General features: G+C 42.2%; 1 protein-coding gene across 1 annotated transcript in view; it reads left to right on the top strand.

Annotated features, from left to right (window-relative positions):
* faf (ubiquitin carboxyl-terminal hydrolase-like faf) overlaps positions 1-13,039 on the top strand; it is a 31,523-nt gene extending 18,484 nt beyond the window's left edge. Inside the window, exons 37-50 of the mRNA XM_028319286.1 lie at positions 9-156; positions 499-619; positions 914-1,050; positions 1,125-1,284; positions 1,378-1,487; positions 1,566-1,649; positions 1,740-1,840; positions 2,346-2,539; positions 3,388-3,483; positions 3,695-3,870; positions 4,476-4,707; positions 5,554-5,757; positions 7,105-7,220; positions 7,662-13,039. Of these exons, the coding sequence (XP_028175087.1) occupies positions 9-156; positions 499-619; positions 914-1,050; positions 1,125-1,284; positions 1,378-1,487; positions 1,566-1,649; positions 1,740-1,840; positions 2,346-2,539; positions 3,388-3,483; positions 3,695-3,870; positions 4,476-4,707; positions 5,554-5,757; positions 7,105-7,220; positions 7,662-7,920 (2,138 nt within the window). The 3' untranslated portion in view covers positions 7,921-13,039. The remainder of the gene's footprint in view (positions 1-8; positions 157-498; positions 620-913; positions 1,051-1,124; positions 1,285-1,377; positions 1,488-1,565; positions 1,650-1,739; positions 1,841-2,345; positions 2,540-3,387; positions 3,484-3,694; positions 3,871-4,475; positions 4,708-5,553; positions 5,758-7,104; positions 7,221-7,661) is intronic.
* Positions 13,040-13,659: the final 620 nt, after the last annotated feature.

Genomic DNA, 13,659 nt, shown 5'->3' on the forward strand with positions numbered 1-13,659 from the left:
TATTTCAGCGTGGGGCTTAGCGCGGGCCGAGGGCGACGAGACGCTGTGGGAGGGAGGAGAAGAAAAGACGCCCGAGACTCACTACCAGCTCAGCGGAATCGTCGTGCACTCGGGACAAGCCTCCGGCGGACATTACTACTCATACGTCTTGCTGAGGTACATATTTCATAGTCGTTTGTATTTTAAAATCTTTGATGGAAATAGTCAACGTTACGGCTTTTTCAACTTGCATAGGTTTACCAAACTGTCTTTATAGTTAAGTTTTGCATTCAATTGTTACTTTTTACGTATTGTTACCGGAAGCATCAGCCCTGGAGCAAGTTTGAAAGTTACACTAAAATGTCGCACGCTATCAAAAACTTCCACGAATAGAATTCAAGATTCATGATGTTTTAATCTTAATTTGTCGAGGTCTTGGGCTGGCGTTGGTTCTAATGTTATATTCTTACCTTAGCTTGTAAATGGACTTTTCAATAAATTGTTATGAATGGATAAAAGGGATAACGGTAGCGAGACCGGGCGCTGGGTGAAGCTGGACGACGGCGACGTATCCGAGTGCGTGATGCACGACGACGAGGAGATGAAGGCGCAGTGCTTCGGCGGCGAGTACATGGGTGAGGTGAGAGAATCGATCCGCAACCGATGTTATTTCTCATTTTTAACGCCCTATCTATCAAAGAACAGAAGTGAAATAATCGATATTGATGTTCATCTACTCTTTGGTCTCTGAAAACGATTTCAATATCTGCGGATTGCTAGGAAGTCAACACTTATACCTTGTTAGTTTATCTAATACTATGAAGAATGTTTTGGACTGACCCTTGAGTTTCATAAGACACATGCCATTGAATCGAACTTTCAGTTAGCTGCATGCTATTTACGCGTGAAGTGGTAATTTCTAATAACGTTCTAGGTGTTCGATCCGATGCTAAAGAGGGTACTGTACAAGCGCCAAAAAAGATGGTGGAATGCCTACATGCTGTTCTACACGAGAAAAGATACGATAGAAACCTCTAGTCTTGAACAATCTATGAAAAATTTGACCTTAAAGTAAGTGTAACTTGTAAATTAAAATAAATATTTGTATTTCTTTAGACCAGCACTAACTGTGCTTATGTTTCCAGGGAAAGTGCCATACCCAGACCTATCTGGCTTTCAGTTCGTCGTGGAAATATAGCTTTTTCACATAATCAAGATCAATTTAGCCTGGAACATTTTAATTTTATGAAGAAACTCTGTTGTATGAGACTTCAAGTGCTGCCTGGTTCACAGAGCGCTGTTTGGGTAAGATGCGCTTTTGTTTTATCACAGAAGTGTCTGTGTAGATACAATGTTATTTGTTAGAATAGTTTATTCATGTATTGCTAACATTTTCAGAGTAAAGAGCATGAAGAAATGTCAATGTTGTCTGTGCAATTAGCAACAAAGTTTTTATTCCAAGTTGGTTTTCATACAAAGAAGACGCTGCGAGGACCTGCGGCTGATTGGTAATTTTCATATAGTTGGATTGTTTTTGAATTGTTTATCATTGAATATTTTGTATTAATATTTTCCTCTTCTTTCAGGCATGATATTCTATGTCAGCATCTCAGGTGCTCACAGGCTGTTAGAGCGTGGTTTGCAACTGATCTCTTCAAACACCCACACAGGTACTTATCTATTAAATTGTTTTTCGTTATTTCTGTCTTGCACGTGTTCGATTGTTTTTTTTATAATTTTATCGTTTGATGTTGTTTCAGATTGTGTGACTATTTGCTATCGTGTCCTTCCGCCGAAGTACGATTAGTTTTCATGAAAATCATCGTTTTCTTAGCTCACTTTTCTGTCAAAGATTCACCAGGTAAGTCTTATTTTAATTTTGTCTCATTTATCTCAATTTATGTTCATGTTTTCTCTTCTTCTTTTAATTTAGTACAATTATTTTTAAAAATCAACTAGCTGAAAACACGCATCTCTGATGTCATAGCTTGTTTTTGCGATAAAAAATTTAGAAGAGTATTATATCAATTGACTGGTAAAGCCTGGTTCTTGAGCACGTAGAATTTTGTCCAATGACCCCAAGCTACATATCCTTATCGCTCGCGCGTAATTATATTGCTGTCGCGACTGTGCGACGCGCGCCCGCAGTGAGTGTGCGAGCGCGACAGCAACATAATGGATAAGGATGGGTAGCTTGGGGTTATTGGACAAAATTCTACGTGCTCACGGACCAGGCTTTAGTGTAAACTGACTTAAACAATATTATGGTAATAACTAAATATCGACTGCTAAGAATTGGCGCTTTCAATCGTCGCGTTATTGTAGAAGTGTGTATCGTATAAGCAATCGTACGCTTCCTCTATCAGTGGCGAGCGGCTACGGGTCGTGGTGCGCGCGCGAGGAGGCGTCGTCGCTGTCGGACCAGCTGCTGTGCTGCGCGCGCGCGCTGGCCGACCCGCCGTACGCGGACGCGCACGCGCTGCGCCACCTGCCGCTGCTGTTCAACCTGTTCCACACCTACGCGCTGCTGGGCCTGCACGAGCGCCACCAGCTGCTGCGGGTGAGTGTCGTCACCAACCTGTTCCACACCTACGCGCTGCTGGGCCTGCACGAGCGCCACCAGCTGCTGCGGGTGAGTGACGTCACCAACCTGTTCCACACATACGCGCTGCTGGGCCTGCACGAGCGCCACCAGCTGCTGCGGGTGAGTGACGTCACCACGGGGCGTGAGGAGAATAGCGCGACGCCACTGCGTAGATCGTTCGTCAGCCGCTCAGCGTTGGCGTCACGACGACGCTAAGGCCGTGTCCAGATGACGCGTTTTAGATCGCGCGACTGAGATTCTTAGGCGGAACGTGCGACTGCATGTGAATAGAATGTATGAACATCTAAAGCCCGGTCCGTGAGCACGTAGAATTTTGTCCAATGACCCCTAGCTACCCATCCTTATCGCTCGCGCGTAATTATATTGCTGTCGCGACTGTGCGACGGGCGCCCGCAGTGAGTGTGCGAACGCGATAGCAACATAATTACGCGCGAGCGATAAGGATAGGTAACTTGGGGTCATTGGACAAAATTCTACGTGCTCGCAGACCAGACTAGTACCTCACATTCGCGCAATTCGAAACTCGCGAGTAAAAACGCGTCATCTGGACAGGCTCTAAGCGAGCGCGGCTGCATTGCCTCGACGCTGCGCAGGCGCTGGCAAGATGACGACAAAAGTGTGGGGGGCGAGCAAAATTGGCAGTGGTCATATTCCACTCTTCTGGAACCACACGAATAACTTGCATACGTATTATTTCTTTACATAGAATCCAATATTTAGTCAATAGTCAATATTATTATCTTTATTGCATTCCATGTTGTACATAGTAATTTCTTTTTTACATAGTCTTTATTTTGTTCCAGTTACGGATATTGGATGTTGTGCTGAGCGTGTGTATGGATGACGCATCTCTATCTCTCGTAAAGTACCAATATCCGGAATCGGCGAAAATACATCAGGTTTGGACAATATCATTTAACTGTATTTAGAATAGAATATAACTTGATTTCCTTATTCAAAAACATAGTACATACCAGTGCAATAGGAAATTAAATATAATTTAGTGGGAAGCACCGATTAGATGCTCAATTACCAGTATAAACTTGCTGAAAGAGCTTTTGACCAATAACTTAGTGAACTTTTGTGGAGTACAAGTGTTATCTCTCTCAGGTGGTGTACGTGTTAGCGCGTTGCTGCGACGTAAGCGGTCGCTGCCAGTCGGCGGGCGCGGCGGAGGGCGCGCTACCGCTGCCCAACCCGTACGCCGACCCGCCGCCTTCCGGCAGTGCCGTGCAGCGCCCGCCGCTGTCTCCCGTCGCTGCCGACATACTCTACAATAGAACTGGGTAATTATACGCGCCAATTGATTTAGTGCTGGCAAGGTATTGTGACGTCAGCGGTCGCTGCCAGTCGGCGGGCGCGGCGGAGGGCGCGCTACCGCTGCCCAACCCGTACGCCGACCCGCCGCCTTCCGGCAGTGCCGTGCAGCGCCCGCCGCTGTCGACATACTCTACAATAGAACTGGGTAACTATTCTTACCAATTGATGTTAGCTTTTCAGGCTTTAGGGCCTTAATGGCCCGGTGGTGACCACCAAAGCGGAGAGGAGATATGCAGCGAAGCAGATTATTTTCAAAGCGGAAAGAAGAGGAGAAAAGATGAGATGTTCGTAGCTTTCAGCTGTCAGGTTTTAAATCATATGACGCTTTAGGGTGAGCGATACACGATGAGAAAGCAGCGCGCGAGTTTCTAATATTTCGAATCCTTCGGCCGCCTGACACATCTCCGCTCCTCTCGGCTAGATACATTTCCACTGAAGCATGGTAGACAGCAAATGCAGAACGAATTGATTAGTTATTTAAAATACATGTCTTCTCTCCTATTTGCCTTGATGGAAACCGGGCTTTAAAGTCACATTAATAGGAAAGTTCTCATATGATCCTCTCTTCCAGCACGTACATGAAGAAGCTGACCGAAGAGTGCTGCGGCTGCGAGGAGGGCATCCGCCTCGTGCAGTTCCTGTGCTGGGAGCACGCGGAGTGGTCGCGCGTGGCGCTGGCCGAGCTGCTGTGGCAGATGGCCTACGCCTATTGCCATGAACTGCGCCGCCACGCCGACGCGCTCTCCGCCACGCTGCTCATGGAGGACAGCTGGCAGCACCACCGCATCCACAACGTCATCAAGGTGAGCCCGAGGCGACCGGCACCTACCTAGCTGCTGTGGCAGATGGCCTACGCCTACTGCCACGAGCTGCGCCGCCACGCCGACGCGCTCTCCGCCACGCTGCTCATGGAAGACAGCTGGCAGCACCACCGCATCCACAACGTCATCAAGGTGAGCCCGAGGCGACCGGCACCTACCTAGCTGCTGTGGCAGATGGCCTACGCCTACTGCCACGAGCTGCGCCGCCACGCCGACGCGCTCTCCGCCACGCTGCTCATGGAAGACAGCTGGCAGCACCACCGCATCCACAACGTCATCAAGGTGAGATAGGGACGAATGGATTTGTCGGCGTGATGCTACTCGCGTGTGAAGGATAGATGGCATCTCGTCACTATGTTATCAAACCTTTTTTATAGGTTCAACATAGGTTAAATGCTCTGGCGTGCCACATTCACACTTCGAATTATGTATTTAAATCCAAGGTCCCTTTTTCTGAAATACATTTAAAGGTAGCCTTTCGAACTAAGCGTCACAGACGCAGCGTCTTTAGCTTTGGTCTTGTGTCACCTAGCCTAGGTAGCCTTTCGAAGCGAGTTAGTGACGCGGCGTTGGTGGCACAAGACCAAAGCTAAAGACGTTGCGTCTGTGACGCTTAGTTCGAAAGGTTACCTTTACACAAGCATTTCTTGCAATCATGCCTTTATTTCGTTTATCTTCGTTTAATGGTTTATACGCTGCTTTCTTTGGAGGTCTTTTCTTGACGTTACCGTAGCTTCGTCATCCACAGATCATTTTAACTCCAAGACTTTATCTTTACAAACACAATCAGCGTGGATAGGTGCTAATGAGCTGTCATTCGTTTCGCAGGGCGTGTCAGACGAACGGCCAGGGCTACTGGAGACGGCGGCGCGCGCGCGCGGGCACTACCAGAAGCGCGCGTACGCGTGCGTCAAGCTGCTGGTGGGCGTCATGGGCCGCGCGCCCGCCGCCGTGCGCGCCGTGCACGCGCAGCCCGAGGCGCGCCGGCGCTGGCGGCAGCTGCTCGCCTGGCTGCAGGACGAGCTCGACCGCGTGAGTACAGCCTCCACTAACCACCTCTGTGGTCTAATGTCGGCCGTTTGGTGTAGTGGTCCAGAACGGACTACTATGCCGAGAGGTCCCGGGTTCGATTCCCGGCCGGGCAGAAATTGAAATGATGAATTTTAATTTCTGTGACGGGTCTGGGTGTTTTCTATGTATAATATGTATGTATTTACAAAAAAAAAGTATTTAAGTATGTTTATCCCGTCGTCTAGTACCCATAGTACAAGCTTTGCTTAGTTTGGGACTAGAGGCGCAGTGTAAAATGTCCAAGGATATTTATTTATTTATTTATTAAAGTTCGATTCCCAGTGGGGGCAGATTTTTCTGTTCGGTTCGGTTGGTGGTAGGTCTTGTTCTGAGTCCGCCTGGCTAGCTACCACCGTCTTACCTGAGTCTGTCGCCATAACAACAATGTTAACAGCATTGTTGTGATCCGGCAGTTAGAGGTGAGATAGCCAGTTCCTCCGTGGTTGAGGATTCCGGGCGAAGTACGCTTCCATCTTCGGCCTGATCATCACTTATGCCATCAGGTGAGATACAGGCCAAGAGCTTTCTCGTTGAGGATAAGAAAATAAATAATAAACTAGTCCTGCATTAAGCGAGCCGAATGCCGAGCAGGGAACGAACGAATGCTTGAGGCAAACACAGATAGTGATGTCCCGTGTTCCCGGCTCAAATGGCTATCGAGGGCAACGTCAGGTTTTTAGTGGCCATGCCCTTCTGGCAGGGAGAACCTCACATAACCCACCAGCTGCCCCCGCGGCTGGTGGGTATACAAGTCAATGTATTTTCCTGACGAAAAAAAATACAGCCTTGACTAGAAAGTCAAGTCGTCAACCCTGAACCGCAGACGAATGTCCAATTTTAGAACAATGACTCGTGGCTTCTTTTCAATGGCCCCCGAGGAACATAGTCGGGTTTTAGTTAGTAGGCCCCGCCCCCTTAATTCAATGACCGTCTCCGTCGGCCAGTGGGTATGCAGGATGCACAAAGCATTTCGTGACGGAAATAAAATCAGATCAACCCTCACTGACCCCACCGTCTAACCTGAGTCATTCTTGTGTGGTTTTATACAGTCTGTAGCATATCAAACTTAACACTACAGCACTTTATGTAGTCGTGATTTTAAGCTCTTGGCCACGAGCTTTACCCGAAATCCTCAACCACAGAAAAACTGGCTATCATACCTCCAACTGCCAGAACACAATAACTTTGTCAATAGGCGCTACTTAGCACCAAAAGTATGCTGTCGACTTTACCTTTGTTGCACTCTGAACTTTTTGACGTTTTTTGTCTGTAAATGGGGTAATTAATGCGTGACATTTGTTTCAGAAGTATGGGCCGGGAGGTTACGGATCATACGGCACGTGGTCTCCGCCAGGCACATCCAACGAAACTTCCAGCGGATATTTCCTGGAGCGCAGCAATTCCGCGCGAAAAACACTCGAAAAGTGAGTATCGTCTTCAGTTGCATTTTAAATTTTATTATTTTGTTATCTCAAAGATAACTACCATCTCGGTCAGTTGAAATAAAATACATTTATAATCGGATAAATGAAACCAAGTGCAATCTTGTACTGCAGTAGACATTTTCTATACAGGGTGAATTTGCAATCAGTGTCCAAATTTTTAGGAGCGCTGTTTCAAAATTGTAACACATAGATAATTTACTTTGTTAATAGAAAAACGTACACACAAGTAACTGCAAAGCATAATAGACATAATGGTGCGCGAAAATAAGCCCAAACCTTTAAAACTTAAGATTCTCACCCGCGAATTAGATTTTCAATTTTTTTTACGAAAAGTACCACGATTTAAAGTAATTAAGATAAAGTAGTGTTGTTAAATTGTGTTACAAAATCACCCTGTACATCGATTGATTTTTCGCAAAGGGCGTACCAACTGTGCCCCGAGGAGGAGGACGAGGACGAGGAGCCGCGCGACGCGCCCGAGAGCTCCGCCGCCGACGCGGCCGAGAGCGGCGACGCCGACGCCGGCGCCGAACCCGCCTCGCCCGACGACGCCGACAGCGCCGACGACGACGACGCGCCCAGCGACGAGGACGCGCCGCGCCTGCGCGCCCGCGAGCACCGCCGCACGCGCCGCATGCGCCCCACGCGCCGCCGCGCCGCGCCGCACTCGCAGCACTGAGCGGAAGGAGGTACGACCCGCGAGATCGCCGACGATCGTGCCGCGTGAATAGTTTTCGTAGGCTGAGTGTAAAGACACGTTTGCCGAACTTTCGGTCGTGTGAGAGCCTTTTCACCGATAATCTCGGAGATTTATTTGTATAACACGGGACGAGACCCTCTATAAGGAGCGTGAACTAGTAACGTGCCTATACAGGACCTTTAACACTGGTCCTTCGAGCCGGATTATACCCGATGTCATTGGAAGACAAATCGTTAATGTGAAATAGCTCTTAAAATGTCGCACGCCGAATAAACTAATACGCAGCGAAAATTGAAGGATCATTATTACGCCAAATGTCACGTGAATTCAGCCGAACAGGTCACTTATAAACACCTGCGTATTTAGCCATTTGTCAGTAAATGTGTCGCTATAATGACGTGGGAACAAAACATCGTGAGGGTACCAAATGTCGCTTGGACTCCTTGTTGTAAGTCGTTTTGCAAAGAACAGGTTCAGTTTATATAAAACATACTGCCAGTTTCCACTCAGTGCGATATTTCAAGTCAAGTGTTGACCACGCGACATTTTGGAGTCGCTCCTGGTGACACATTTCTAGATGCCCCAAGCACACCTTTTATAAGCTTAGATGTTTAGGGAAAACCACGGCGGGTGATGTGCGACATATTTTATTTATAGTAATTTAATGTAAATGCTTCTAAATAAAATTAATGCTTACTATACTTAAGTTAATTAAAGGCATTTACTTTAAAATTACTGTAAATGTGGAAACTCATTGGGTTAGAGGGTATCCCGTCTATAGCGTGTCATACAGCTATCTCTTCGAGGAGGCGATATTTAAATAAACATAATATAGCCTATAACCATATCGCATCGCTTCAGAACTTAACCGGATTTAGTGATTCGGTTAATGTTATCCGAGAGATAGACTCTCAAAATATATGATTATATTATTTGTTTACGTAAAATTATTTTGTACGCACGACAGAATGAGAGTGTTGTTAGGTGCTGTTGTAACGTTGCGCTGATAGGCGATATCGTTGGTTATCATTGGGAGTGTACGTAACGTGTCGGGATCGATAGTCGGGCGAAGTTTGTTCCGCTGTGATCGGCGGAGCGGGACGGAGGCCCGCAGGCCGGGCCGCGCTTAGCCGTATTTTGTTCTGTGATGTTAGCGATACGTGGCGTGTCCGCGCTTGGGCCGACCGGCTCTTCGCTGGCCCGCACGTTCGGTTATTTATTAACTTAATGTTCCGCTTTAAAAGTACCATATTATTTATTTTTTCTAATTAAGACCTTGTTCATACTTCGCGTTTGTAATTTCGTTTGTCGTTTTCGCGTATGTTCGCCGTTTCGTTGCTAGGAATCGTCCTTCGGTCGCGATGCACCGTGTTCGAGTCTCACTCGATTCGAATTAGTTGTAACGCGGCGCATCATACTTCGCTGGATCAAACTTTGTCGTTACTGTTGAATTCATTCGCTATGCTTTTTAGTAGTACACATTAGTTAGCGATAGCTAATGGATTTAAATGTTTATTATAATCCTTATCCGTCTCGCATTGACGTTTATTATAAGTACGAATGTAAGGACTAGTCGCGCTCTAACTTATACAAAAATCTTTGTTACAAGTTACAATGCTGTTATGTATATCAATCACTGTATATAAATTTTGGAAAACTACCGACACAACAACATTAATAATTGATGTAATACTTCCGCTATAAAAATGCGAAATTATATTACAGGTTATTTCATTAGAACCGACACAAATGGATTTAATGAATAGAATGTTGTAAATTATGTTTCTGTTCAAATAAATTCATTCATGATAGTTCTAATGAAACTATGCTGTGTTTTATAGGCAGTTTAATGAAATAGCTTTTACTTTTAATGTTTGTAAACTACAGGGATCGAGTAATAATACTAGAACACTTTTTGCTAGATAAGTGCATTTCGACACAGTTGATAATGTTTAATTCACTTAATATCGATATGCAAGTCCATGCGAACCAGTGACGATTGTTAAAATTTTTACTATAGAAACTAATAATGCTAAGTGGGTGCTATCTGGACGTTGTCATTGTGCCGCTTTTGATCAATCATTTAATGATACCACGTCAAGCTCGTTAGTTTCTTTTAAAGGTCTTTTTAACACTTGAGATCCGATTCGCCGTTGACAAAATTATACAATACAGGTTGTCTCAATCGTTTTGAAAGGTTTCAAACAGTAAATTTAATGAGATACATTATGATTTTTTGTCAGGTCAAGAAAACGGATTGCGGCTTAGTATTTTTCTAGTTGAAATAAATACTATTTTAAATGATCTAGTACCTATTTGGATTAACCTATGTCAAGAAAAAAATAACATGATTTTCATGAAATTTAATTTCTTAAACTACACTTGCACCTCCCGCAACAAGCACTTTTCAAACGTATGCATCCCCACTTCCCACCAACATTGGTACCATTTAAAAGCCTAGTTCTAAACTTCATTTCATTAAAGGAAAGGTCAGAGTCTCTTCTTAGAGCGACAGGTAGTTACGATTGAGCCTACTTTTATGGCTATAAAACTGTTAAATTGGGATTGATCGCTATCCATCTGTTAAAGAGGACACGTGAGATCATTATTTGGTTTTATAACCACAAAAATTGGTCTACTTGGTCCCAGAGGTGAGCCCCAAGTGAGGCCTTTTTTCAAGTCACATACTTGTTAAATGTTTATAAAAAAATTAAACGTGTTTTTCTTTAAGTTTATTTATTGGGTTTTCAAATAACGCCAATATTGTTGGGGCATCATGATTGTGTCAGAAGAAAATCTTTGAAGTTCGCGTCGCGGGAGGTGCGGTTTATTTGATGCCGAGTGTATTTTAAAAATTAAGTAGGTACCTATTAATTTTTATGCTATTATTTATGTATAGGCTTTTTGGGACATCCTGTATAGCGAGTTATTCTTATATGAATGCGATTATTAGAAATTCTAAAGATCCACTGTAGAATATCCAAACTCAGGATATTTTAAAGTAAAAGAAGAGACCTATTATGAATTATTGTATCTTGCATTTATGTATAACAATATAATTAGAATGAAAATATTGTTTAGAGGAACGAATGATCATAGATTTGTTTACTTAGTTATATTATATTTCCAATTAGTTTATCAATGTTAGTCTATTTCTATTCATCAAATACGGTGCAATTTAGAAGTCGTTTTAAGAAGACGGCAACGCTTGATGAAATAATAATATGTGCCAGCCAAAATACCAATTATCATGGTCTGGTTCAGTGAACTTCAGTGATAAAGATCATCCGTAGCACACAACATCCTCGTGCTCTTGGGCACCAGACAACAGATTGTATTTATAATAACTACCATTGTTACTCTAAATGGACTTTGACATAATAATGATTCGTGTTAATTTTGTTAAATGTTTGTTTTGTATTTTATCAGTCATCGGTACACGATTTCAAAGCAATTACTAACGACAGTATTAAGTAAGATATTTGCATTATAGATATAATATTAATTTGAAAGATTATAATAATACAAATTATGATAAAAGAACTTGTGTAGAAATGACGTATGCATTGTCAGTTATGTAGCTCCATACATTTATTATGCCTTATAGTACTGTAGTAATTATGTATCATGCAAGATGACAAACTTAAAACCTTTCATATTTAACGTAACTATCAAATTAGAAAAACTCGTAGAAAAGTTAGCTGAATCTGCTAATAATCCTGCTTCGCGCTAATGCTAAAATAAGCAGTTCAGGAGCTCATCACAAATTGACTGTACATAGTATAAAATACGATATGGCCAGAGAACAAAATTGGCCTAAAACTGACTAAGCATAACAACTTTATTAATATTTCGGCTTATTTCGATAGATGTACTAACATAATGATCTTAGTTTTTAATTCATGAAAATGTAGATATAGGTATTAAAGACTAGTCTAACAGGAAAATGTTGCCACTATGTCAATATTCTGCTTTGTAATATATGTTATTTATTTTTATATGTCTTAATTAATGGTTGTAAGATATTTTCCTTCTTTCTAGTAGATCGTTGTATCATCCAGGCTATCAGGTGATGCACTGTAGAGTTGTACGTGAAATTACTTACGTGGCAGATCTAGTAAAGTGAAACACTGTCATTTAGTTATGCATTTCACTATTTACATACTCGTTGAGTACTTTTCTCCTTTACTATTTCTTGTAGCACTAAAATAATACTAAATACTGGTCGCGTCGACCTTGTGCCTTATTTTAATTTTATTTGCTCAATTTGCTTGCTCCTGATAGTCTGCATATTGATCTTTGACAAATTTTAATTTTATCAAGTTCAAGAATTTTATATAGGCTTCATAAACGTAGAAAGTTTTTGTCACTTGGATTTTAATGTACCAAAAGTATGTGATGTATGCTTGGAAGAAACAGGATAGTGAACAATTTGAATTATTATTGACTGCTAATTACATAATGCTAACTTTGTTACCAAAGATGAAGTTATAGGATGAGGGATGCGTGGTGACCCTTTTTCTTAGTAGCTTATTAGTAATTGAAAATGTTTTGTATCTTTTGTAAAATGCAAACGTTCAATATTCTGTTGAGTTTAAATGTGATTGAACTTAGGCTTAGATAGGAGGAATAGCAATGGGGTGTAAGAAAAAAACTAATATTTATCAAATGTAATATGGGAAGTCATCACAAGTCTGCATTCAATTTTGTGGAAAAAAATGATTGAGTTAATACATTCTCAATCACATTCATATTTTTAAAGTATCACACTTGAAAGTAAATAAAGATGAAAAGGTCCCTATAATAAAAATTAGGATGTGGTTACAGTAATTACCAGTTTTAAATACATTATTCAATTTGTAATAAAATACCATTGATATGATCAGTCAGTGTTCAGAAAAACTGCATGCAAGTTTCATCTTAAAGTGTAAAATGTCTTAATAACAAATAAATTATTATAAGGTCAGTTGAGTTTTGTATAACATTTCTATGGCAAATATATATACGAATGGCATTTGACATTATACAAGAATGCTCACGAAATAGCATTCGTACAGATATTATAATATTAAATCAAGAAATAAATTCGAAAATTTTATTTAATGTGTTTTATTTTTAAATGATCAAACGNAATAATTAGATTAGATGTAGCTCATAACTTATTACCCCAGGAATATGTACTTCGAAAGTTGAGGCGAACACTACTCACACTTGTTGTGCGTTTTTTAGAATAGAACACACAAGTTCAAAATTGAATACACTAGCTTCGTTGCTCTTGTTGTGTGTTTACTATTGTTGCTATCGAGACAGCAAGCACTAGTCAGTCAGACTTAGCAAGGCGTTGGCGCAGACTGCGTATAAAAAAATACAAATCTTTTGCTTAACTTGATCATCTTGATTTTGACTCGTTGCGAGTTTACATATTATTTAATATTTATCATATTTATTTGCACACTAAGCGTACATCTATACTTCTATACTATTATATTATAAATGCGAAAGTAACTGTCTGTCTGTCTTGCTTTCACGCCTAAACCACTGAAGCGATTTTGATGAAATTTGGCACAGAGATAGTTTGAGTCTCGGGAAAGGACATATGATAGTTTTTATCCCGGTATTTGAAACAGGGACGCGCGTGATAAAGTTTTTCTGTGACAGACAAAATTCCACGTGGGCTAAGCCGCGGGCGGAAAGCTAGTATAATATATGTTTTGGTCT

The sequence above is a fragment of the Ostrinia furnacalis genome, unplaced genomic scaffold (genome assembly GCF_004193835.3).
Source record: "Ostrinia furnacalis isolate ACB-3 unplaced genomic scaffold, ASM419383v2 OfSCF7161, whole genome shotgun sequence".
In the NCBI taxonomy this organism is placed as follows: Eukaryota; Metazoa; Arthropoda; class Insecta; order Lepidoptera; family Crambidae; genus Ostrinia; species Ostrinia furnacalis.